At 35.6% G+C, this 23,488-nt stretch overlaps 1 protein-coding gene across 7 annotated transcripts in view; it reads left to right on the plus strand.

Moving 5' to 3' along the window:
* The window catches only part of DYNC1I1 (dynein cytoplasmic 1 intermediate chain 1), a 316,442-nt gene that overhangs the window by 286,053 nt on the left and 6,901 nt on the right, over positions 1 to 23,488 (plus strand). For all 7 annotated transcript variants that reach the window (XM_017956939.3, XM_017956940.3, XM_009203370.4 and 4 more), the window contains 2 exons: positions 7,838 to 7,978; positions 12,161 to 12,286. In XM_017956939.3, coding sequence (XP_017812428.1) covers positions 7,838 to 7,978; positions 12,161 to 12,286 — 267 coding nt within the window. The remainder of the gene's footprint in view (positions 1 to 7,837; positions 7,979 to 12,160; positions 12,287 to 23,488) is intronic.

The raw sequence follows: 23,488 nt of genomic DNA on the forward strand, positions 1-23,488 counted from the left end.
AGGTAAACAAATCTGCTGCAAAGCAGGAAGCATATTAAATATATTTTACATTTGAACAAAATATGTTGAACTTCTGCTATTTGTGATTCTCCATGCTGGTTCTCTCTACCATTAAAATAAATACAAGTAATATCTGTACTCATATTAGATATAATGGAAAATACATAACGTTTAGCAGTGGGAGATGTGGGAGTGCAGAGCTACATAAAAAACCTCTCTTTGGCTCTTTGAAAATGTGTCCTTTATATATATGGTCTATTATTGATGCAAGAAATAGAATTAAACATTTAGATAATTTTACCATTAGATTTTATTAGACCTGTTTGATAGGATAAATCTGGGCACTTTGGTATATATTTCTTGAAAAACATAAAATCTGTCTAAATGTCATGTTTACTAAATGTAGCAAGATCACTAATGTCAGATTAGCTTTGGAAATTAGAAAATATTAACCTGAGCATGTGAGAAATAAATATGAAGGGGGAATCAAAGTGTAATCCATGGATCTGAGTTTATATCTGAAATGTTTACGCCTTTCTTTAAGAATTGTGTGTGTGGGCCAGGCGTGGTGGCTCACGCCTGTAATCCCAGCACTTTGGGAGGCCAAGGCGGGCAGGGATTGAGACCATCCTGGCTAACATGGTGAAACCCTGTCTCTACTAAAAATACAAAAAAAAATTAGCCGGGCATGGTGGCGGGCGCCTGTAGTCCCAGCTACCCGGGAGGCTGAGGCAGGAGAATGGTGTGATCCTGGGAGGCAGAGCTTGCAGTGAGCTGAGATTGCGCCACTGCACTACAGCCTGGGCGACAGAGCGAGACTCCGTCTCAAAAAAAAAAAAAAAAAAAAAAGAGAATTGTGTGTGTATATGTATATATGTATATTTAATTTATTTATATACGTGAAATGGGTTGTTAGCCAGATGTTAGAGTAAAATGTTGGCAGTTTAAGGGCAAGAGTGAAAATATTTTGCTACTTAACTTACCCACTACTAAAATGTGTTTGTACAATTTGACATTGAATAAGTAATAAATAAACAAAATAAGTCAAGCCTGCATATTCCACTTTATTTGCTCATTCTTCTAAGTTTTCAAGGCTTCAAGGTGCTGATACAACCACATGTCTAGCTGCCTCTAGGTCCAGTCCATCCTCAGCCCTGTACACCCTCCTAATCCTTAATACCAGTGTCCACCTTTTCCCTCCAACCTCCTAATGCAGTCTCTAATCAACCTGGCTATCACAGATATATAGAATGCTTCTTTGTCTAAATAATACCATGTTGGACATGAAACCACTCAGCCATGGTAAAAATAGAGTTGGAGCAAAGCAACCAAAGAGGGGCTCTTTTGAACCTGCTTGCCTCCTTTACTGCCACATGATCTTTCAGAGAGAAAGACTATCAGTCCAGAATGAGAATAGCAATCCAGAGAACAGCTGCCTCAATTTTGCTAATGAGCCAGCTTGGCTGAACCTGGTTTTGGAGACATAGTGACTCTCTCTGCCCTCCTCGACTGAAATAAGCAAGAAACCAGAATGCCAGTGCAGCCATAGCCGTTGAAATGGCTGTAAGAGGTAATTCAAAAGAGCATCCTTCCTTGCTTCCTGTTTTCACAATGGTTCTATATAGATTTGTGCTATTAAAACACCAGTTTTGAATGAGAACCTTGGGTGGAGCTGATATTCATGAAAATCATGCCAGTGAGGGAAACACTCCTTTTATGAATTAAGCAAAGCTTGTAGCTTTTTTCCATGGCTTTAAACACTGAATACTAGTCAAAACCTGTGAATATGTATACATTCTTTTATATGGATAATTAGCTTCTTTATTGGTGGCGCCTCCTGGATTAGGAGGATTCTTCCATGCAAATAAGCAGTAGAGAGAAGCAGTGCAACAAAGAACACCTTTCATGTGGCTTCAGAACTTATTTAGCAAAACTTCTACATTTGTGGAGAAGTAAATGCTAAATTCCTGAATTTCTATAACCTTCTTTCAAATCATTCCATATTAACTAATTCAGATTAAAGTCCTTGCATATTTTTGGTTAATGCACACAAAAAACAAATAGACCACCATACATAGTCTGTTGAGAATAGTTCACCAAAATTGTTTATGTCCAGTTTTGAATTTCTGACCATGATACAAATAGGTAAAGATACCATTTAGAGATCATAGTATTGTTTGAATATTAGCCACAGAAGTTAAGATAAATATAGGATACTTTGTGCATTAGAAGGATCTCAAATTAAGTTGCAAATAAGGTTTTCCAGTGATAGTACCAAATTCATAACATCTCCCTTGGTCCAAAAGAGTTGGCTTTTTGGTTTGGTTTGTGAGTTTTGGTTTACTTGTTTGTTTAAGCACTTTCTTTTTATGGTGGAAGCCTCCATTTTTGTGTGAGCCTGAAGTTTTGGGGTCCTTTGGTGGTTTTTTAAAAGTGATATTGTGGTCTCACATTTTAATGTTTCCTGGAAGAAGTAGCTAGCTATTTATTTTAATTACTTCACAGGAACCCACATGACAATTTTTGAAGGACATTTTCTTATTACTCATTGTTTATTATTTTGGTCATCATTTTTCCCAACAGGATATAGTTTTTAAGGTAAGATTCCATGAGTTTTCCTTTTACTTCAGAATTTATAACTTATAAATTTTACTTTTAGTTTCTGCCCCTTTTCCCACCAACCCACATGGTGCCCCCTACCACACTACCCACCCAAAAGATATTTTCATGGTTTGGGTCACTTAGAGACAAATGCAACCTCAAGAACCACAATATTTGGAGGTGTTAGGAGACATTTTAACACAAATCTTCTATTCACCAGCCTTCAAAGCACTAAATCCTGTTGGGATGCTTAGAGGCGCCTGATAAGAGAAAAGTAAATAATACAGAGGAAAACAACCATTATATTCTCTAGATTTAATTTTGGCACATATCTGACATCAGAAATAGAAACTCACCTCTTGTGAAATCATTTTGTTTAACTGATCAGAAAAAATCTGCCAGTCTATTCATTTTCAGACATATATTTATAAAACTAAAGCTCAATCTAGAGATCAAGTCTTATTGTAAAACATTGATAAATGTTGTGAGTTTCATTTTTTAAACAGATTTCACTACTTGCCACTCTTATGTGAATTTAATATTTTTATTCCTTCTCTAATTGATCAAATAAGAAGTTTATTACTAATTCCATAATTTTAACTTTTTCATTGAACACCACCCTGGTGCATTTTATATGTATGTTTTCATGAAATACAGAGTAAGAAAAAAATCACTGTGATATGAACTCCACAAAACATAAAGGAAGATGGCTTTAATGATAATAGTTACCTTTGGAAAATATTTTTACATACTTTTTTTCCATTCTATCCTTACCGCAGGGTAACACCCACATAATAAAGCAGTTATAGAATCACAAAGCTAATAGGAGCCCTTGAGGTCAGTAGCTCCAGCTTTCCATCGTAAGATGAGAAAAGTAAAATCCAAGGATGTTAAGTTAAATTTCCCAAGGTCTGTAGTTTTCCACTGTCTCTCATTACCTTTTCTGCTCCATGCTACCTTTGCTGCTCCCATCTTTCAGATAATATAATTATAGTCCCTCACCCAGAGTCATACAAACCTTCAGTGAACTGGACCCCAAGTCCTTGCTTTCTAACATCATTTTTTTCCACTCTCCAGCGCATAGCCTGCTGTTCATCTCTGCTGTGTAAAGGACCATTCCTATCCTATTTCTAGCTTTCAGGAGAAAAATATTCCTGTTCATCTCACAAGATGCTAAAGACTCCTGCAAATATATGGATAACATCCTCAGGATCATTAACAACAGACTCAGGAAATGAAATAAGCATCTGACTGCATTATTCTTAAACTGTTTCTACAAGTTACATAGTATGTGCTTAGTAAATATTGGTTGAATTGAATGGAAGAGTAAAAAAATAGAGGTAACAGGTTTTTTTTGTTGTTTTTTTTTTTAAATAAGGACTGAAGTTCATTGCTATGTTTTGTAGAAGGACCATATAGTCCCAGTAAATAGAGGATATGCTTAACAACTAGGAAAACCTGAGAACCAAATCCAGCTTTACCACTTAACAACCTTTGTGGCCTTGGGAAAGTTACTAACTTTCCTGAACTGTAATTTTCCTTTCTGTAAATACCGTCTACTTTACAGAGATTTTATGCGGATTAAATTAGACAATGTACATATAGAGTCAGGCACACAACAAACACCCAACAATTTACCCTCCCTTGCCCTTCATGTCTGCCTGGGAGGTGACCAGTAGCTTGCTTCTCTGCTCTGTTTGAGTCAGAGTATTAAAATCAAGCTGGGTTGTGCCTGGATACTTTACCATTATTGTAACAGCCCTGGAATCACAAGGTGCCACAGCTTTATTTCATTGGCATGTACCACACGTCCAATAGGCCGTGTAACAGTGTAGTTTTCCTTTTCCCCTTTAACAGTTTGCTGATACTGAACATGGCATAGAAAAGGAAACACAGGTGAAGGGGTTTTTTTTCTAGTGAAATTTGATTGTTTTGAAAAATGTTTTTTACAGTGACTTGCTGTGGAACAATATTTCATTTGCTAAATGGCCTTGAGAATTTTGTAGAGTAAATCTTTAAAATCATAAAGCTTCTGTAGCTTTCATATGTACAAATAGTATTATAAGATTCATTCTCAAAAGTATTGGTCAAATTTGCCCCATCATCTCCAACCTTTTCAAAATTTGTAGTATTCTAAAATAAGTGGTAATGCACAAGCAAGCTATAACATGTTTGTGGATCCAGAAATTTATGTCTCATAAATTCAAAATCTTTAGAATCTTTAGAACCTCATGCTTTTAACTTCTTTATGAAAGTTGTAATACTTTAAAATATATGAGTTTATGCTAATACATGAGTTTACCAATTCTAATACTTCATGATATACATGAGTTTACCTTAAAATCTTTTATATAAAGTATTTGAGACAGATTTTTTTTTAAATCAGGTCTTCAGATTACCCTTTGAGCCTGAATAAAATAAAATAATAAAATCCCTTTATCAAAAAATACAACTAATATTCAAAGAGCACTATTGCAAGTGACATTTGCCTATGCCCATAGGTTATGCCTGTGCTTTACTTGGCAATTAGTGGTTCATAGATGTCAGCCTATGTGGTACTTTGATAACAAGTTCAATCAATCCTGATCAAGACTTTCCCAACCTGCAAATTTATCAATGTTAAACAGAGTCTTTGAAAATATAAGCCTTCCTCCTTTCTCCCAAACACACACGTACTGTAGCCTAGAATTACTTGCACAGTGACTTTTATAATAAAAGGTTCAGTCTTAGGGTGAAGGGGGATAAGGAGGTTGGAGAAAGGCTAGAGAGCAATAGCATTTCAATCAATACTATTAAATATAAGAAACTGGGTTTTGGTAACATGAACAATAGCAGTTATTTCCAGATACTTTTAAAATGTGAAGTCTCCAGAATATACTACGGTTTTGGTTACATTTCTCAGAGAAGAAACTACTAAAACAAAAAAGGAAATAAACAAGACACTAAAGATTTACAGGATAATTAAAGAATGAATGTATAAAATAATATCAGTTCCTTAGAAAATGACTATTTAAAGCTGGGTGGTCTTTTAATTGATCAAAATAAGGATTTGCAATTGTGTTACATGTTTATTATAGGTCTGTATGTGTCTATCTATATGAAGATCTCTATACCCTCAGATATACTATCAGCCGAGTTGATGAGGATCCTGACAATTGACTTTTTAAAGCATATATAAATCTTTAATACCCTTTGATTTTAAAAAAAATTTGTTATTCATATTCTTTAACAAATAGTGGGATAGCTAGCTATAAAATCAAGAATTTGCAGTGGGAATAATCTTCTGCTGAGAGTTACAATTTAATATTTATAAGTAGTCAGTAAAGGTGCAGCCACTCCACATTGCCTTTTAAAAAATATTAATAAGGAAAAATGATGCAATTATGCTATTTTCAGGTGTCACTGGACAGTTAGGTTTTTTGGAGAAAGTAGTTTGAATCATCTAGTCCAAACAGTGAGAGAAAGAAAGATGCTACAGAAATAGCCAATAAGCAAATAATTTTGGCTTCAAATCACACTGCCAATATGGTATATAATACATACTTTGGCATAAAAGTATTATAGAATCATAAAATTTAAAAAACTATAAAGCTAATATCCAGTTGATCATTTTGTTATCTCAATGTCATATAATTCTTTTCAAATCACACCCTCCATGAGATACTTTTTGAATTAAAAATAAGACACATCTCACTGTATCCACACAGTGGCCCATCGAAAACATTCTGTGTTGCTTTAATGTATTAAAAGTTTGTTCAGTTCTAAGCGGTGATTTTTAAATGTCAAAGAAATACAATTCATGGAAAAAGGACTCACAGTTACTACATTAAATTTTTGCGTGATATTTAGATTACAGAAGTTTTATTGTTTTCACACTGCTTTTTCTCGCTTTCATTTCAGCAGATGTATTTTGTGCATTTTATATTAACTAACAGTTCACTTGGAGAGATCACTCTAATATTTGGAGCCGATTCCCTACAGATACATTCTTTAAACCTACTGTGCAGAAAGGATTTGATTGTTCATATTGTATGTTATCTTTTCTTGATCTTATTACTCTGGCCTGTACAGGCATTCAGTGGAACCCATGAAGAGAGTACAGACAGCTGACTGGATGAAGAAGACATTGGGGAAAAAAACTCCCATTGTTTAGATTTCTGTCAGAGGATATAAGAATACTTAATTTCTTTTTTCTCTAGGGCTTTCATTATCATTTAAATTTCATTTTACATTAATTGATCAGGGATTAGTAAAGCCATTATGCAGAAATTAGAATAAGACAAGCCAGATGGAATGAATAATTCATGAAGTCCAATTACGTTTTATTTCTGGTGTACTTTCAAACTTGCCTCTGACTTCTGTGCTATTTTGATGTGACAATATTCACTGGAAATCAAGAGTGCCATTTTAATTTATTGTATCCCTCTGGAGTGGAAGCATTTGTATGCACTAGGGGTTTGTTAACGCATTTCCACTCACACCCCCCCAACACCCAAAAGTCAATTTTCGGGATTTTGAAAACACTGGGTGATCTAGGAATATGGCTCATTTTGTACAGAGGTTCAGGGGCACTTCAATGAGACACACCAGTTCAACTGATTGGGGTGAGCTGACCCTATGCAGAGAGACTAAAGGCGTAGGATCACGAAATGATTACCTCCTGGAAAAGCACTAATCCTCTTTAAAATATTTGTATGCCTTCCTCGCTGCAAAAGAACCCTTAAAATGTGAATCTGGCCTGGAGTTGGACTGGAGGTAGCAGCAGCTGTTGCAGCTACAGATGAGGACCACGAGGTGGCAGGGGTTGCCTTCAATGAAAGGGTTCGGGGCGGTCGGGACCGCTGGGGCTTCAGAACATCCCAGCGGGTCCAAGCCGGGCCGACCACGGTTGGGTTTAGGCTCAGAGCATCTCGCAAAGCGTTGCCGGGAGAGAATTCCGAACTAATGGGCAGTCCCGTCCACCTGTCTGGAATGCCTCATACGACTGTGTCTGAAACCGCCTCCCCACCCCCGGTCCCAGCCCCCAGCCCCTTCAGAGGCCCCCTCTCCCCCCGGTATTTATTTATGCCACTGGACAGTTCTAGTCACATTAAAGCTCCGGTTCACCTTCTCGAGGACTTTCATCTCGGGAAGTTTTATGACACTTTGTGAATGTGCAAAGTTTTTAATTAGGCTCTGTAGACAGCCCGAGGCAGCAGCAGCGCCACAAAGTCTTCACGGTCTCTCTGCTTTACAGCACAACAAGCCGCTCTACTCCTTTGAAGACAATGCAGACTATGTGTACGATGTCATGTGGTCCCCCGTGCATCCCGCGCTCTTTGCCTGCGTGGACGGGATGGGGCGCTTGGACCTCTGGAACCTCAACAATGACACCGAGGTGAGCGGCGGCTCAGGCGCCCGGGCCGGAGGGCTGGGAGGGGGGCGCAGTCGGCCACTCGCAGTCTCTCCCTCTTTCTCTAAAACGGCCTTTTTTGGACAGACCTTCCAATTGCAGCAGGGCTGCCGGCCCCCCATTCTTGACTACCCTGAAGGGAATTGGCAGACGCATTGGCCAAAAATCACTTAATCTCCCTTCATCCCTAAACGGTGGCTGCTCCTGGACAATTAACCACCCTTTTTTGCAAAGAGCAAAACGTTATGCGTTCACACCTTTTCCCTATGGGACAGGACACACAGGCATTTGTCAGAGCCGTGTTGAAATAACTTTACTGGCAAACACTTGGAAAAGAAAGCTTTTGTGGACGTTGATTTTTAGATTGGGCTTTTAAAAGGGGCTATTTGTCAGTGTTTGCTACTTGCACCATTTCTATTTTGAATCCATAAAAGACGATTCTGTTGACTATTTTTTGTTTAGATCTTTCATCCATTTGATTTGTACCAAGGTAAATATTCCTTGTCTAAGATATCAAACTCAGAGGCAGACTTTTACAACAGCCTCTAACTTTGAACATGAATATCAAACTCAGTATTTTTTTAAAAGAGAGTTTAACATGTCACATTTACAGTAAGTGAAAGTACCCATTTATTTTAAAAAGCAGCCAATAATGCTGTTTTTAAATTATGCTATAAAATTGTATGTTTTAAAAACTATGCCACATGCATTGTTCCTTTTTGCCAGTCTTGCAAAAATACTGAGTTGCTAATTCAGCTACTTGGATGTTTTGGGTTTTTTTTTTTAACATAAATATTATTGTCCTTCAACTTTATAAAATAAAATGGTCTCTGCATCACTTCTTGGTTTCTGACTCAAAGAAAGCTCTCTATAAATAAGAATGGACAGGTAAGAGGAACAAGTGCTGCAAACTATATGTCAAGTGGAGAACAACAGAAAGGTCTTTTGAAGTGTTTTGAGCAGGAAACAGCTCAGCCTTTTTAATTAGGAAGCCCACAGCTGGAGGATCTGAGGAGGAGCATACTTCCCTCCTATTTTTTTTTTTTTTTTTTTTTGCATATGTGTGGGAGGGGGCAGGGAAATATTCTTCAGGTGTTATTATTGACTCATTGTATCTTCAAGGGTATATACACCTATAATCCCTCCCAAGTAGTTATCTTTTAAAACTCTTTCAATTTGAGTGTGTTTTTCCTTTTAGCTACAAGAACTCTGTAACAAGAAAGAGTTATGTAATGAAGCATCTTTGAAAATAACCAAAAGGCATGAGTACGTGAAATGCCCCATCATTTGGATATTGAAATGTTTGTAACATTGTTTTTATTAGAAAGATGTTATTACCCTATATTGTACAGGTTTCCCAGAGTCTTCATCACTGTTTATTAAAATCATATTGCTTCTATTTGCTAGGAGAAATTCATTCATTTAAAGCAACCAAAAAAAAAAAAACACAACATTTTCCTGATTGACTTAGAAGACCACTGTCTTAGAAATCCAGCTTAGTTGAGATAATGTTTAGGTGATACCCAACTACAATGCATATGAAGGGAGTGAGTGTTCTAGAAACTCCTTAATAATTCCTATGTAACTGTTTTTCTTTAAAAATTTTTTTTTTAGGTAAAATGAAAGTAATGTCTCAACATTGATAAACGTAATTTTTTTCCCTTCTTTCTCTAGGTATCAAGAGACAACCACCTAAGAGTTTTATAGCTAAACATTTTTTTTAAATCATTATTGGTCATGCAAACTGTTTAGTTTTGTGGTAAACATAATTCTGCTTTCACAATAATAGTAGAGTTACATTGAGTCCAGCTCAAATCCAGTAATTAACCGAACACTTTTTAAAACCTTCAAATCATTTTTGCCTTCTGGCAAGTTGAACAAGATTTTTCAAATATTTGTCAGGTAAAAAACTAGATTTGTTTAAAAAATTTGAATTATAGTACAGCAGTATGTTTTGTTGTTGTTCATATTATTACATTTTTGGACCAAGTTATTCCATCTGTTCCTATGCAAGGGTAGTTCATATTTCCCACCTCGGTATTTCTGATTTCTACTGCTTAATGTAATAATTTATGATATGTAAATCTTGTCTTTGCAATTAAAATGATTGAGCCAGGAAAACTGTGGAAATATTTGTGAAACAAAATACAGAATAAGAGACAGACAGAACATATGAATTGTTTTTTATTATTCATCAACTTTGGAAAGGTCATTACTGATCAGATTAATGCAAATATATTTTGTCATTTTCTTCATGCATTTATGAATTTTCTAGCACATAATACAGGCTGTGATCATTATTTTCTATCATTTATAATATCTATGAAAAGAAACTATTTTTAAATGTTTAAAATACTGTTTCAGTTTGTTATAGTAGTTATATTCCAAATAAATAAAATTCTTGAAAATGTATTAGGCATTATTTTAAATGTGTTACAATGTCAGTTTATTTTCAGGGTTTTTTTTGTTATATTCATATTAAGATTAAACATTTTATTCTATTTTTAAGATTGTTCATAGATTACCTAATTCTATTCAATATCAGATTGTTCATGGAATTAGGTAGTAGAATTAAGTAAGAATCCTGTATGAACCTTCTAAATTGTGGTATTAAAAATTAACTTTGAAGAGTCTACAGTTGAATCACAGATTTGTTTTCTGGGCAGCACAGTAATAATAAAATGTATTGACAGAATTATGATCCATCTAAATTCACATTGTTTCAGCCTTTGAAAGATTTGGTTAAAAATTCAGACTCTAGCTTGCACAGCAGGTACTTTTATTATAGAAATTGTGTATTTTAAAAAAATAAATGAGCCGGGAACTTTTGGTTTTTTTGTTGTTGTTGTTCACAATTGACATACAGTGATTTAAGCAGGTGAAAGAATTTTTATTGATTTCAAGATTAAGTTTAAACATAGATTCTTACATATGATGGAGTTTTTATTGCTATTTTAAAGATAGGTATTGGGTCAATAATTTTGTATAAACAGATGGTTTCAATTCCCTGAATAACAGAATGCCAGTGGTACTAAGCCACAGTACATGTTGTATTTCCATTCTAATGTGACATGTTTATTAGACACAGGTCTTGAACAGTGGCATGAGATGATCTTAGTGGCCCCCTTTTCACCATATTTTTTCTTTTTGTTTTAATATTTACCTTTTCCTTTCTTAATGGCATGTTGTCATTTCCTATTCAACATTCTTATAAAAGGCTCAAGAGATCTGAACTTTATGTCAGTTATAAACTTCTAACCTTGAAGACAAGCTTTTACACAACAGATAATGGAAGAGAGGTAGACGCACTAAAAAGTCTTTCCAAATACTGAGGTTCTTGGAACAAATACTACAGGTTCCATTGCAGCACCTCCAGTTCACTTTAATTATTATTACTGTGATAATTATCAATGCTTTTAGATTTGAAGTGTTTATTAAAGGAGATTTAAGGCATTTTCTATGAGTGGGTGGCTGTATTCTATCACGATGTCGCCCTGGAGATAGTGCCAAAGTTGTGGATTGCTTATTACACTTCGGTACTGCCAGAGGGAGGAAGACAGATTTAACAAAAGAGAGAGAAAGGGAGAGAGAGAGAGAGAATTTGAGTTTTTTGAAATTTTTTTTTACCTTTATGTTTTCCTTTCTTCTTCTGATCATCTTCTCCCTGATGAGGTTTTGAGGGATCAATACATATGTTTACATTTTCCTCGAAGACTCACATTAATATGACTTTTATTCCACCACACACCCCCTTTCTGCCTTTTTAGTATCCTTAATTTTGGTAAATCCTGAGATCTCTCTCTCTCCATCTGTCCATAAACTATGACCCGATGGGGAAGGATCCTATTTAGCTCCTGTATTTTTTGTTGGATGTACACTTGTCATAATCCAAAGAAATATTCATGCCACTTACTGCCCGGTGACTATGTAAAAAGACTCTCCCTCCTTTTCTTTTTTTGTTAAAATGTCTCTTCTCTCTACCCCTTAATTCAGTGGAGCATATGATTTAAGAACAATGAGCCCTTTTTCCCCCGGCACAAGGGATGAATATTACTTCATGCACATGAAGGCAGTTGGTGACTCATCCAGTTAAAAGTATTATTGCAAATTTGTATATTTAAATTCATATTCAGAGATTCTCTTATTCTGTTGTAAACCCTTTGGCAGGTTCCAACAGCAAGTGTGGCCATTGAGGGAGCATCCGCCCTAAACCGTGTTCGTTGGGCCCAAGCCGGCAAAGAAGTTGCTGTTGGGGACTCAGAAGGCCGTATTTGGGTCTATGACGTTGGAGAGGTACATGTGTATTTGTTTGTGTTGTTGTTATTGTTTTGACTTGTAGATCTACTTTAGAGACCTAGTGAAATTATTGGCAAGACCTTGTAGGCCACAAGGACCCTCTATAATATGCTTGCAAATTTCCATTGACTTCAGTGCTAGTTTGGCGAGACTTCCTTAGGGCCTAATTTGATCTTCTGTGTCCATGCACAGGACACTTATGTTAACGATCTAAGCTCCTTTTAGAGTGCTGTAGAATGTCCCATCATCCTGTGATGGAGAGTGGCACTTCCCACTAATTTCATGAGAATGAAAAGTTTAAAGGCCGGGCTCAGTGGCTCACGGCTGTAATCCCAGCCTTTGGGAGGCCGAGGTGGGTGGATCACAAGGTCAGGAGTTCAAGACCAGCCTGGCCAACATAGTGAAACCCTGTCTGTACTAAAAATACAAAAATTAGCCAGGCATGGTGGCGGGCACCTGTAATCCCAGCTACTTGGGAGGCTGAGGCAGGAGAATCACTTGAATCCAGGAGGCAGAGGTTGCAGTGAGCCGAGATTGTGCCATTGCAATCCAGCCTGGGTGGTAGAGAGACTCCATCTCAGGAAAAAGGAAGAAAAGTTTGCCAAATACATCATGCTAAAATTGAATTTGGAATGTTTTGTTTACTTGAAAAGTCAAGTTTTGGTTAGTATGTTCAATTAATATATACACTATTTTTCTTTAATTAAAGTGTAGCCAATTGAAAATGAGATTAATTAGAATTTTGTGCTGTTTGGTGATATTCAAAATTTCCTGAACATCGTGGCATGTAAAAAAGGAAAAAAAAAATTACATCTTTTATTTCAGACAAATCTCCTTGAATTTGTATAAGATCTTAATTTAATGTTACATTATCAGTCAATTGTACTTAAGATTGTCTGTTTATTTTTACTATATGAGAAAGTGTTGACCAAAACCTTCATTTCTGGCGAGATAAAGAATTTTTTCCTTAAAGGAAAAGAAAATATTGAACTTTCAAGCAAAACAAAATAAGAGTGTTATGTAATGCTATTTTGGCATAATATGAATCTAACATTTGCATTCCAGGGGTAAAATATACCACATTTGTATGCATAGCATCCTAGACCTAGAAAGTACTCTGTGAGTGCCTGGTGGATGGGTTTAGCTGATCACACTGAGAAGGGTTCTTTATGGTTTCATCAATCAGCATTCTATAAATTTGGCAATCTTAAATGGTTTGTTCTACAATGGAACTTTTGATGACACATTTTATACTGCTATATGGTATAGTTGATTATGTTGAAACAAGCTAGATGGTGTTTTAAAAAATTCAGCCAGGGACAAAAACCGAATGACTTTAGAAATGGGAGTTTTCTATTCTGGATGCATAATTCTAAGTAAAAAAACAATCTCTTTTACTGCATGTTATCTATTTCATTTGACACCCCCTTGACTACTGATACCACAAGCTGAGTTGTTCCAACAGTGACAAAAACTCTGTTAATATTGGCCCCAATGATGAAGATGCAAATGGTCTGGTGACTATCGATATACTTTGGAGTCTTTGGGAAAGAGAATACCCTCTGAGTCGGAAATACCGCCAGTAGTGTTACAGCAGTATTTTTTCTTAAATGAGTATTCTTTATGTTTAATGTATCTTTCTCATGGCCTTCATCAAAGTAAAACTAAATGACAATAACAAAAACAGATATTCTTTATTGGTCACTTCCTAAAAAATAAAAAAGAGCAAAGGAGAATGTAAAAAAAAAAAAGGCTTTTCTCTCTTTCTGTCTTTTCTTCCTTTCTTCCTTTTCCTTTCCTTTGTTTATAACAAGTGTAATTGTGGGAGAGAAATAGACATGAAGACATGCTCAGAGACACGATGGCAGAAAATAGATAAAATGTAAAAACTTTTTGCTCTACCTCCTTTGCATACACATAATGTCCCTTAACTCACTTAAGATTATATACAATATAATTGTTTTATCCCTCTTTGTTGTATTCTAAAAGGACTGAAAAACAGAATAGTTTAACAATCTGTTTTATATTTTAAAAGGCCTTTTGAAAAGTCTTTATTTTGACTTAAATATTATATATATACACACTATATATATGCACACACATACATTCACACACAGTCTCTATGCAATAAGGAAACACAACATGACATATATACAGAATTTTCTGCAATAAAAGTAATTTTATGACTTTTGGACAGAATTACTTGAATATGACATATTTTGCGAGTATATATGATTTTACAAAAGTTGCTTTGGCTGATATGTGGCTGCTAAAATTTCCTTCTAGGATGCTATCATCATTTCTAAATTGTAAAGTGTTGTTATACTCATATTTCTACTATCGTACTGGCAGGTCAGGCTGGTTTTCATTTTTATGTTATTGCCCTTACTTTTCTAAGTGATATTACAGACTATAGAAATGTCTGCAACTATAGGCCAGTCTCGCCTATTGTCTGGAGTCTAGACAGGCTATAGAAAAATCTCTGTGACATATAATAGGCCAAACAATTTGTAGGGTTGTTTATCCCTACAAATTCACTACCAAGAAAAAGAAAGGATATACTATTTGATTGAGAGTAGGTAATATTACAATCTCTAGCCCTTCTCTGAATGACCGGAAATCAGGATAAGCTTATACACTTGAACAATTCTTTAGGTATTGTTGATCATATACAAAGCAATCCATAGCTCAGAAAAACTCAGACTTAACAAAATAATTGCCTGAACTGTGGTTTTTTTCTAAGTATTTTTATAAATTATATTTATTTGGGGAGAAGGGGAATTTTTGTGTTTCTCTCTGTCACCACTAAGCTTTATTCTAAATCGCTGAAGACCTAGTCTGTAGAGGCACCATGTACTAAAAGGAAAAATGACTTCCCTACCTCTGAGGCTTAGCTGCAGCCTGCTTCTGAAAGAGGTAGATCCCTTAAGGGCAAATGCTGCCATTATTGTGATTACTATAGGATCGTTCACCAGCCCAGAACTGACAGAACATAACTGTGCTTAAAGAGAAGTGTACCGTCTGGACAAGTGCCTTCTCATTCTTCCAAATCACCTAAACTGCGGAAGGCCAGATGGAATGCTTCACGGCAGGGTGGCCCACTTGGAATTAGAGGTCCTATCTAAGGCTAGTACATGACTGACTGCAGGGAGGATGGTTGAGCAGAGAGCTATTTAAGAAGAAATAAATATGGCATTGAAGACTAAATTGCCAGTAGGCTCTGCCACCATTTGCCAATATTCAAAATTGGTTCCCTGGTCCTTATTAAAACGAAACTAGTAACCACAGTCATGCTAGCCTTGAGATAGAAAACCTTGCTTTATAGAACCCTCCAGAAAGAAGACAAAATGCTTTTAGATAAGCTTTGTAATACAATCTCTATTAAAAAGTAGATGGTAGGTTTTTTAGAGCGCACGGTGTTGGTCCATTTTCCTCAGTACATTGAATAGATGTCTGTGGGAAGACATCTCACATTCATTCTCCCAGTGTTGATTTGAGAGATTTCTTTTAAGCTGGGGAGAAAAGAGCGGCCTGTAGACTAGCTTTTGCCAAGACCTTGTTCCACAAGTGAGGCTGTCTTGAAGGGTATAGGACTTGTGCAATTGCATAGGGCCCTGTGCTTAGGGGAGCCCTGAGCTTGGGTCATTGTCTTACAATTGCTAAAAATTTGTCAGGAAGGAATTCCACATATTCATTTTTCACTGAACGATGCAAATTATGTAGCCGGTCCTGTCCACTAGAGTGTTACTCTTAGTGCCACTCATGAGGCAAATCAGGAGAGAAAAAAAAAAAAAAAAAGGCCGTAACCTAGATCATTAGGAAGAAAGAGAAAGCTCTAGAAATGTAGTTAAATGGATGGACACATTACAATCTTCTGATTACCTATTTCTCTTTTTACTCTTTTTTTTTGAGAAGGAGTTTTGCTCTTGCCCAGGCTGGAGTGCAACGGCGCCCTTCCACCTCCCAGGTTTAAGCAATTCTCTTGCCTCAGCCTCCCGAGTATCTGGGATTACAGGCACACGCCACCACACCCAATCAATTTTTGTATCTTTAGTAGAGACAGGATTTTGCTATGTTGGCCAGGCTGGTCTGGAACTCCTGACCTCAGGTGATCCACCCGCCTCGGCCTCCCAAAGTACTGAGATTACAGGTATGAGCCACTGCGCACGGCCTCATTACCTATTTCTTAAAACTCTTTAAAAATGTTTAGTGAGAAGGGCCATGACTCTACCATGATAAACATCAAGGTACATATAGAGCTAAAGCCATGCTGAAGATCCCAGTTCACCTCCCACAACCCTGTTTTGATCACATCATAGTTTTACCTGAAAAAATGTATTAATAATATAATTTGGGGAAAGATCTCTGAGATGCCTACGCCAGTTGGAGTGGAGTGGGACAGGCTTTCTCTGTCCACACCATTGTTGAGATCTCCCTGAAGGGAGCTGCTATGAGCACTGATGGAAACATCCCCATTCAAGCCCAGGTAGACTTGCCTTCCTGTGAGCCCTGGCACTCCCTGATTAGGGCATTGCAGAAAGGGACTCTGGTATCACCAGTCACTGATAATCGTCTGCCTCATCTCCTGTCCCAGCTGAGGCTGCAGCTGCTGCAGGGAGCCCCAGCTCAGTGCCCCTATGACCATGCCTTCCTCTTATAATGTACACTTATCCTCTATGACTTTTAAGTTGATGGCAGAGAGCAGTGGCTTGAATCCAGATTTAGTGATACAATTTATTATGAACTTCTGAAGGTGTAAACATAGGATTGTGTATGAGCTCACTGAAATCACCAGACTGAGGTTGTCCATCTTCCTTTTTTTTCTTTTTGTTACATTTAAATGACAAAGACATGAGTAATATCCCACAACCTATTACTCAAGAGGTAAAATATAAAACAGCAATGTTTTCAGGTAGGTCACATGAGGCTGTGTTTATATAGCTCACATTTTTGGTTGTTTGATTTCAGCATTATATCTGGAAAATACACTGTACACATTTATTTTCACAGATAGGGGTCTATTTTCTTTACAGAGCAGGTGCTGAACTCCCATTAGCATAAATGGAAGTTATGCGAATCTGAATCTGACAAAAGACAGAGAAGACCCCTTTTTATTATTTGGCTATAATTTTTATTCTATTTGTGCCTTGAAAAGTTAATTTACATAGACAGTGGTTGCATGCACCATTTAAATTTTCTGAGATTCAAAATTAAAAATGAGCCTAGATTCTGAATAAGTTTTGAGAAATCTCCAAACTATGGGATGCAATTTATTTGTTTTGGATTATAGGAAGGATCCCATGCAATTAAATGAAACATGGGTAGGATAATAAGTCAAAAATGAACTATTAATATACCTGAAAAGAGAGGTATTCTTGGGGTTTTTTTCAAATGATGTATGAGCACACATTTTAAAGAATTAAAAATAAAAATTACTCATTGCCATGGCTCCATTACCAAAGAGCAAGCTTTTCTATGTATATAGAGCTGACTTCAACAGCACATAGGCTGTTTAGAATAAATTCATGTGTTCTGATGATTGATAGCCAGCCTATCTACCTGTCTTTCTTGCAGATGTGTTTTATAGAAAGCCTGCCGCCATTGTTAAGGCTTCAGTGCTGTCACACAGATACGGCTGTCATAAATATCCCCTAACAACTATGTTTGCTGCTTATCTGAATTAGTTAGAATGCTGTTTGCAGCTCCAGTTTTGAAAGAAGCAGTTTATCTTCCACCTCCTATTATTTCTTTTTCCATTAACCTCTTCCAGGGAAGATTTTGTTTTCAGTTGTGATAAATTCACACAGGTTTCAAATCCCTGATTATATTTTACAGTAGTCAAATGATAAAATTACAGAATCATTTTCAGCTCAAAGTAGGATTTGAAGAATAAAATGGCAACTTAAAAACCATGGTTTGAGAGATGGACAAATCTTATCCTAGCTTTATTGATTTGGTATCTTATTCACTAATTACCTAAGAAAATATGCATAAATCTTTACATTTGAACTCTGAACTTTGGTAGCATTTCAAATAGCTTGTTTGATATGACTATTTGGGGGCCGAAAGAATAGTATTCATTTTATTATAAATTTCAATAAGTGTAATACATTTAACATTGGAAATATGGGCCTTGAAAAATTCTTGGAAAAGAAAGATGTGGGTTTACATGAGAGATCAAATGTAACACTGCTAAAAAAGTAAAACATGATTTTAAATGTCCGTTTGAATATATTTTAAAGCCAAAACGAAAAATCAGGAGTGAAAAGTTTATTTGTAACCCCAACAGGAAAAATGGCCTACATAATACATTTTAGAGTGATGGTCAAGGTGTTACATGTAAGAACTGTTAATAGGTGCCTCATAAGGTTTCATAGCCAGCAAGAATAAGAATAAAAGAAAAGAGATCAACGGGCCATTTTTTTAATGCTTTCAACAGCAGTTTGACGTAGTGGCATTTGATAAACTGGAAGTACTAGGAGCTAAAAAGGGTTTGAGTGACACAAAATAAATACAATACAATGATGATTTTTAAGGGGATCACACTTAGGCAATACTTGTTTACTTTGTGGAACTCCTTCATGTTTTCCAGTAGTATAGGGCCTAGGTCAATTCTGCATAAGCAGCCTGTGCCTTGAATATAAATAATTCTCCTCCTTGAGGAATTGGGTGTACAAAACACAAAACTGAAAAGTTAAACTTGGATTTGGGAGGTTAATTCAAACAAGAGTCCCTTAATAAAAAGAACTGCATTTGCAATCAGCCAGTTTTAATAACTGTGCTTTATGAAGGCTTTTGTCCCCTGCGCAAGGCAAACCTGATTGCATGGCTGAGTTTTTGCAGCCTCCAGAAGAGCAGAGTTGGTCTCAGGTTAGCAAGATCCAGGTATGATCATCTGAAACACTGGGTGTTTCTCATTACGTGAGTGTGGCCGTTAATTTCCTAGATTCTTGAAGGCCTTTGCAAGTACTGGCTTATTTGGTGGATAAACATTATTTTCTTTAGCTGATACCAAATACTTCCTTTGATTTTCCCTTCATGAAAAAGAAAAGACTTAGGCATAAATTCTTCCAGTGATACCAAACATCCAGATAAAATGTTAAAATCCAAATACCTGGTTCTGTCTATAACATCTAGATAGCAGTTGATGACGTAAGAACAAAGCATCAAGATTTTCAACTAGATTTTTCAGTTTTTACTTGAATTTTTAGTGTTATAGCCACAATGCTGTGCTATTAAGTCAAAGGGCACAAAGGTATATTTATTTGCATGGGCAGATTTGGGATGCTAATAAATATAATTAAATAAAATAAGCCTCTTTGAAATAATATATTAATTCATTTGTCATAATAAATTATATGTATTTGAAATTAAATATTTTGGGTAAAATCTATGATTGTAATGTTAGTATTAACTGTATTTCTCCTGGGAAAAGTGCTTAATTTAAAAAAGAAAAGGTGCAATTAATTCCAATTAATGTTGTAAGTATTCATCTTATAGTGTGTGTAATAGCAGTGGCTTTCACTTTGATAATTATATATGTAAAAGACCATGATTAAACTAATTTTTATATAAATAGTATGCTTATTCAGGTAGCATTAGTATATGAAAATGGACTTACAGGATTAATATCTTCTCAAGCAAATGTTTTTTTCTGAATTGATAAGAAATACTTATGACTTCATGTATTATGGAGTAGTTGACTCAATGAAAAGAAAGCCCTAATATCTAATATTACAAACAGCAAATTAATGTGTGTATAGTAATTTGCAATATTCAATGAAGTTCATATATTCTCATTTTGGTGATAAATGATCTATGAATATAAACCTTCTGAAAGAAGAACCAGTTTGTATAATTAATCATCTTCACGATTCTTCTGTGGTTTCAAACTGTCATCTTCAATAGCAGTTTGGATTATGAAGCAGTTGTTAATTATAGTGTTAATTTTTTTATGGCTGACAAAATTGTGTTTGGTTCTATAATTTCAAAATTGCTAAATTTTATCTTGAAAAATTGCTGCTTAGAGCAGTAGCCTCAAATCACAGCTTTAAAAGCTAAATGTGAAGTCTCTCCAATCATCTGTGAATGTAGATTAACCCTGGCCTGTATAGAATGGAGTTGTTTCTTACATGTGTATGTGTGCTACTGTTGGCATATCTAAAATATAATACATAATCAAGTATCTGCTTATGCATGTTTCCTGTGTAAATATTTATACACCACGTAGGTTGGACTTGAAAAGTGAGGAAGTGAATGAATCATTATATTTCACTTTCAAGGAAAGCTTACATGAATTTTTGAGAATGTCAGCTATCAGAACATATTTTAAATTTTAAAGCATGAATTACTTATCACTTAAGAAATATCCAAATTGCTAACATTGTAAAAGCAATTTCATACTTTTAACCTAATAGATAAAACAGTCTCCCATTTCTAAGCTCTTTCTCCTAATAACCAACCAATAGTTTCTTAATATTCAGAATAAATTTTTTATTTGTGTTGGTCTCAGCATTAAGGTCCCTTAGATAGAAAGTGAACATAAATGAATATTTTTAAAGTGAATAAATAAACAAGAAAGTGAAAACCTTCTAGTATGATTTTTAAAAAAAAAAGTTACCCTTGTGACTTAAAAAAAAAAATTCAGATTGTCAGCCCTCCCTTGATTATCACATTCCTCAGATTTTTTTTTTTAACCTTTGGAAGACCACATCCACAGAATTGTACACAAAGTGGTTATTTGATGATTGTCTATTAAAACACAATAACCCAGTCTAGCAAAGTGCCTGGCACAAAATAGGCACCCAGTAAATATTTGATGGGTGAATGAATGATTCATGTGTGAAAATTTGAGGAAAAATTAAGAGAAAATTTAATTGTTTAGAGCATTCAGGATGTAGCCTCCAAGTTGGCTACAGATTGATGCACAGGAAAAAAAATTACTTAACTGTAGTTGCAGGGAAAAGGATATTTAGAAAGTATCTTTAGAAAAGCGTGCCTATCCTTCCCCCCAATCTCTTTCCCAGTTTCCCTCCCCTCCTGTGCTTTTAAAAGTGAGCAGTTGGCCACTAGTGTAATAAAAGCATAACAGTTGATTCAAACAGTTGTCAAACCACTGGAAAATGCTTCCTTTTCATTGTGCTTTTTTTGGACACTATAGATATGGTAAATCATGAACTGCATTATAAAAATACCTCTTTTATGCCCAAACATTCCGTAGGAGGAAATGACATTTCTTTTATTACCTTGGTAAATATTTTTAAGGTGTTTAGCAATAAGCCTTCTTTTTGTCAAAACTGCTTAGACGCAGCAGTTGCTAAGAATTTACCAGAAAACCTATAGTTAATAATATCAGGAAAAGAAGGGACATGTGTTTAGTAGCTTATGTGACAGGTGAGCTTGTGTAGCACATGCTTTTGCTTTTTCCTACCATTTTCTTGATCTTTTGTGTTATGGAAAAAGAAGTTATCCATGTTTAGAAAGTTTATTTCTCATTATTGTCCATCAACCAGCGTTTTTAGCATTTTCTCCATCTTTTGGGCAGAGAAATAGATTATTCCAAACAGTAAGGAAAACAATAAGGCTAAAAGATTTCTGAGGAAAGAAGGATGATAAGATTTTAATACAAATGTGAAACAAGACTATTTGTCTTTAGGTCTTCATGAATTAACTCTTTCTTCGGCTATTTGTTGTTGTTGTTGTTATTGTTGTTTTTCTTCCAAAGGTAAAACCTTCAGAATGTTGTCATGCTTCCTATAATGCTAAATTTTAACATGAAAAATATTTTACGTGTTACTTTCTTAAGATAGCGTTTAAGGAGAAGGATATATATTTCTTTCTGTATTCTCTGGCTTATTGAAGTTGATAGAGACCCATGTTTATTACTATTTACTTTGACTTTTATGTCCTACCTTTATTTCTGTCCTTAATTAGGTGGTAATGGATTTTTTTAAAAGTGTTACTCTTAAAAAAAAATGCGGTAAAAATAAACTACTCCTTTAAAGATATGAGGGAAGAGACCTTTGGCAGAGAGGTCTGAAGCTTCATGGGTGGATGAGGGTTCCCTTAGATGGGATTTCCAGATGAAAAGAAATTCAAAGATAATCAAATACCATCTGTCCACCATAGGTAAGAGTGTTGCTAAATTTTACAGAAATTTTTACCTATTGACTGGTAATAGCAGACTGTGCTGTACAGAGACTAATATAACTCCTACTTTGTCGACTTCTTTGAAACTGCTCTAAATAAGTTACATACCATATATCTTTTTGTGGTAGAACACTGTAGTATATTTACACCCTCTGTATATTGCATTCTGGCTTGGAATTCTGGTCCGTGGTTTCATCCATTGTTAGCCGTGATGCTAGACTCTCCCAGGAGTTAAATACAGTGGGGCTGTATTTATGTGAAGCGGGTATGCTTGGTCGTTCAGTGGCTGTTTCATTGCATATTACCTCCCACTTTGCTGCCATCTGTGTGTGTGGTAAAGGGAATTGTCCTAAAAAATATAGGCTTCCTCTGAACACAGACGTGTATTTGTATACCAGTAAGTCAACCATCTCCTGAATTTGGGTGCCATTAATAATTGTCCTTTTAAAAAGGCTTTTAGAGCTTAGAGGGGGTTAGCAGTTGTTCTGTGGAAACCAATGCACACTTCTACATTTTCTGTAAATGCTTTAAAAAATAATGTGTATTAAAGTGAAAGGAAATCTGTAAGATATCTTTTTAACAGAAAAGTTTAATTTTGAGATTAATACAGAGGTGAATTGTTGTGTATCTCTTGGAAATCAATGGTTAACATGATAGTCTCACACACTTTTTAAAATTACTTCATCTAACTGAAAAATTACAAAGAGGCTGATGAGCCACACATCCCATGGAATATTTATCTTGAAACCTAAAGTCCTACTCACTTAATGTGTTGGCCATACTTCATGTATGTGAGAAACCAACTGAAATCAGAGTGCTTTTCTAACGTCTTAATTATGCAAGATTTAAAAAAAAAAAAAACTAAAGTAAGCAATACCTGAGACAGATATTTTTACTATGAAAAATATTGCATTGGGATGGTGAACGTTACTGCAGGTAATGCAGCTATTTAAAATTATTATAGCTGCAATTACTAAAAAATGAGGAAGATTTGACTGAGAACTATTCAAAATGGTTATTAGCCATGTGATTATAAAGAGGAACATATGA

The sequence above is a fragment of the Papio anubis genome, chromosome 4 (assembly GCF_008728515.1).
Source record: "Papio anubis isolate 15944 chromosome 4, Panubis1.0, whole genome shotgun sequence".
NCBI classification, from domain to species: Eukaryota; Metazoa; Chordata; class Mammalia; order Primates; family Cercopithecidae; genus Papio; species Papio anubis.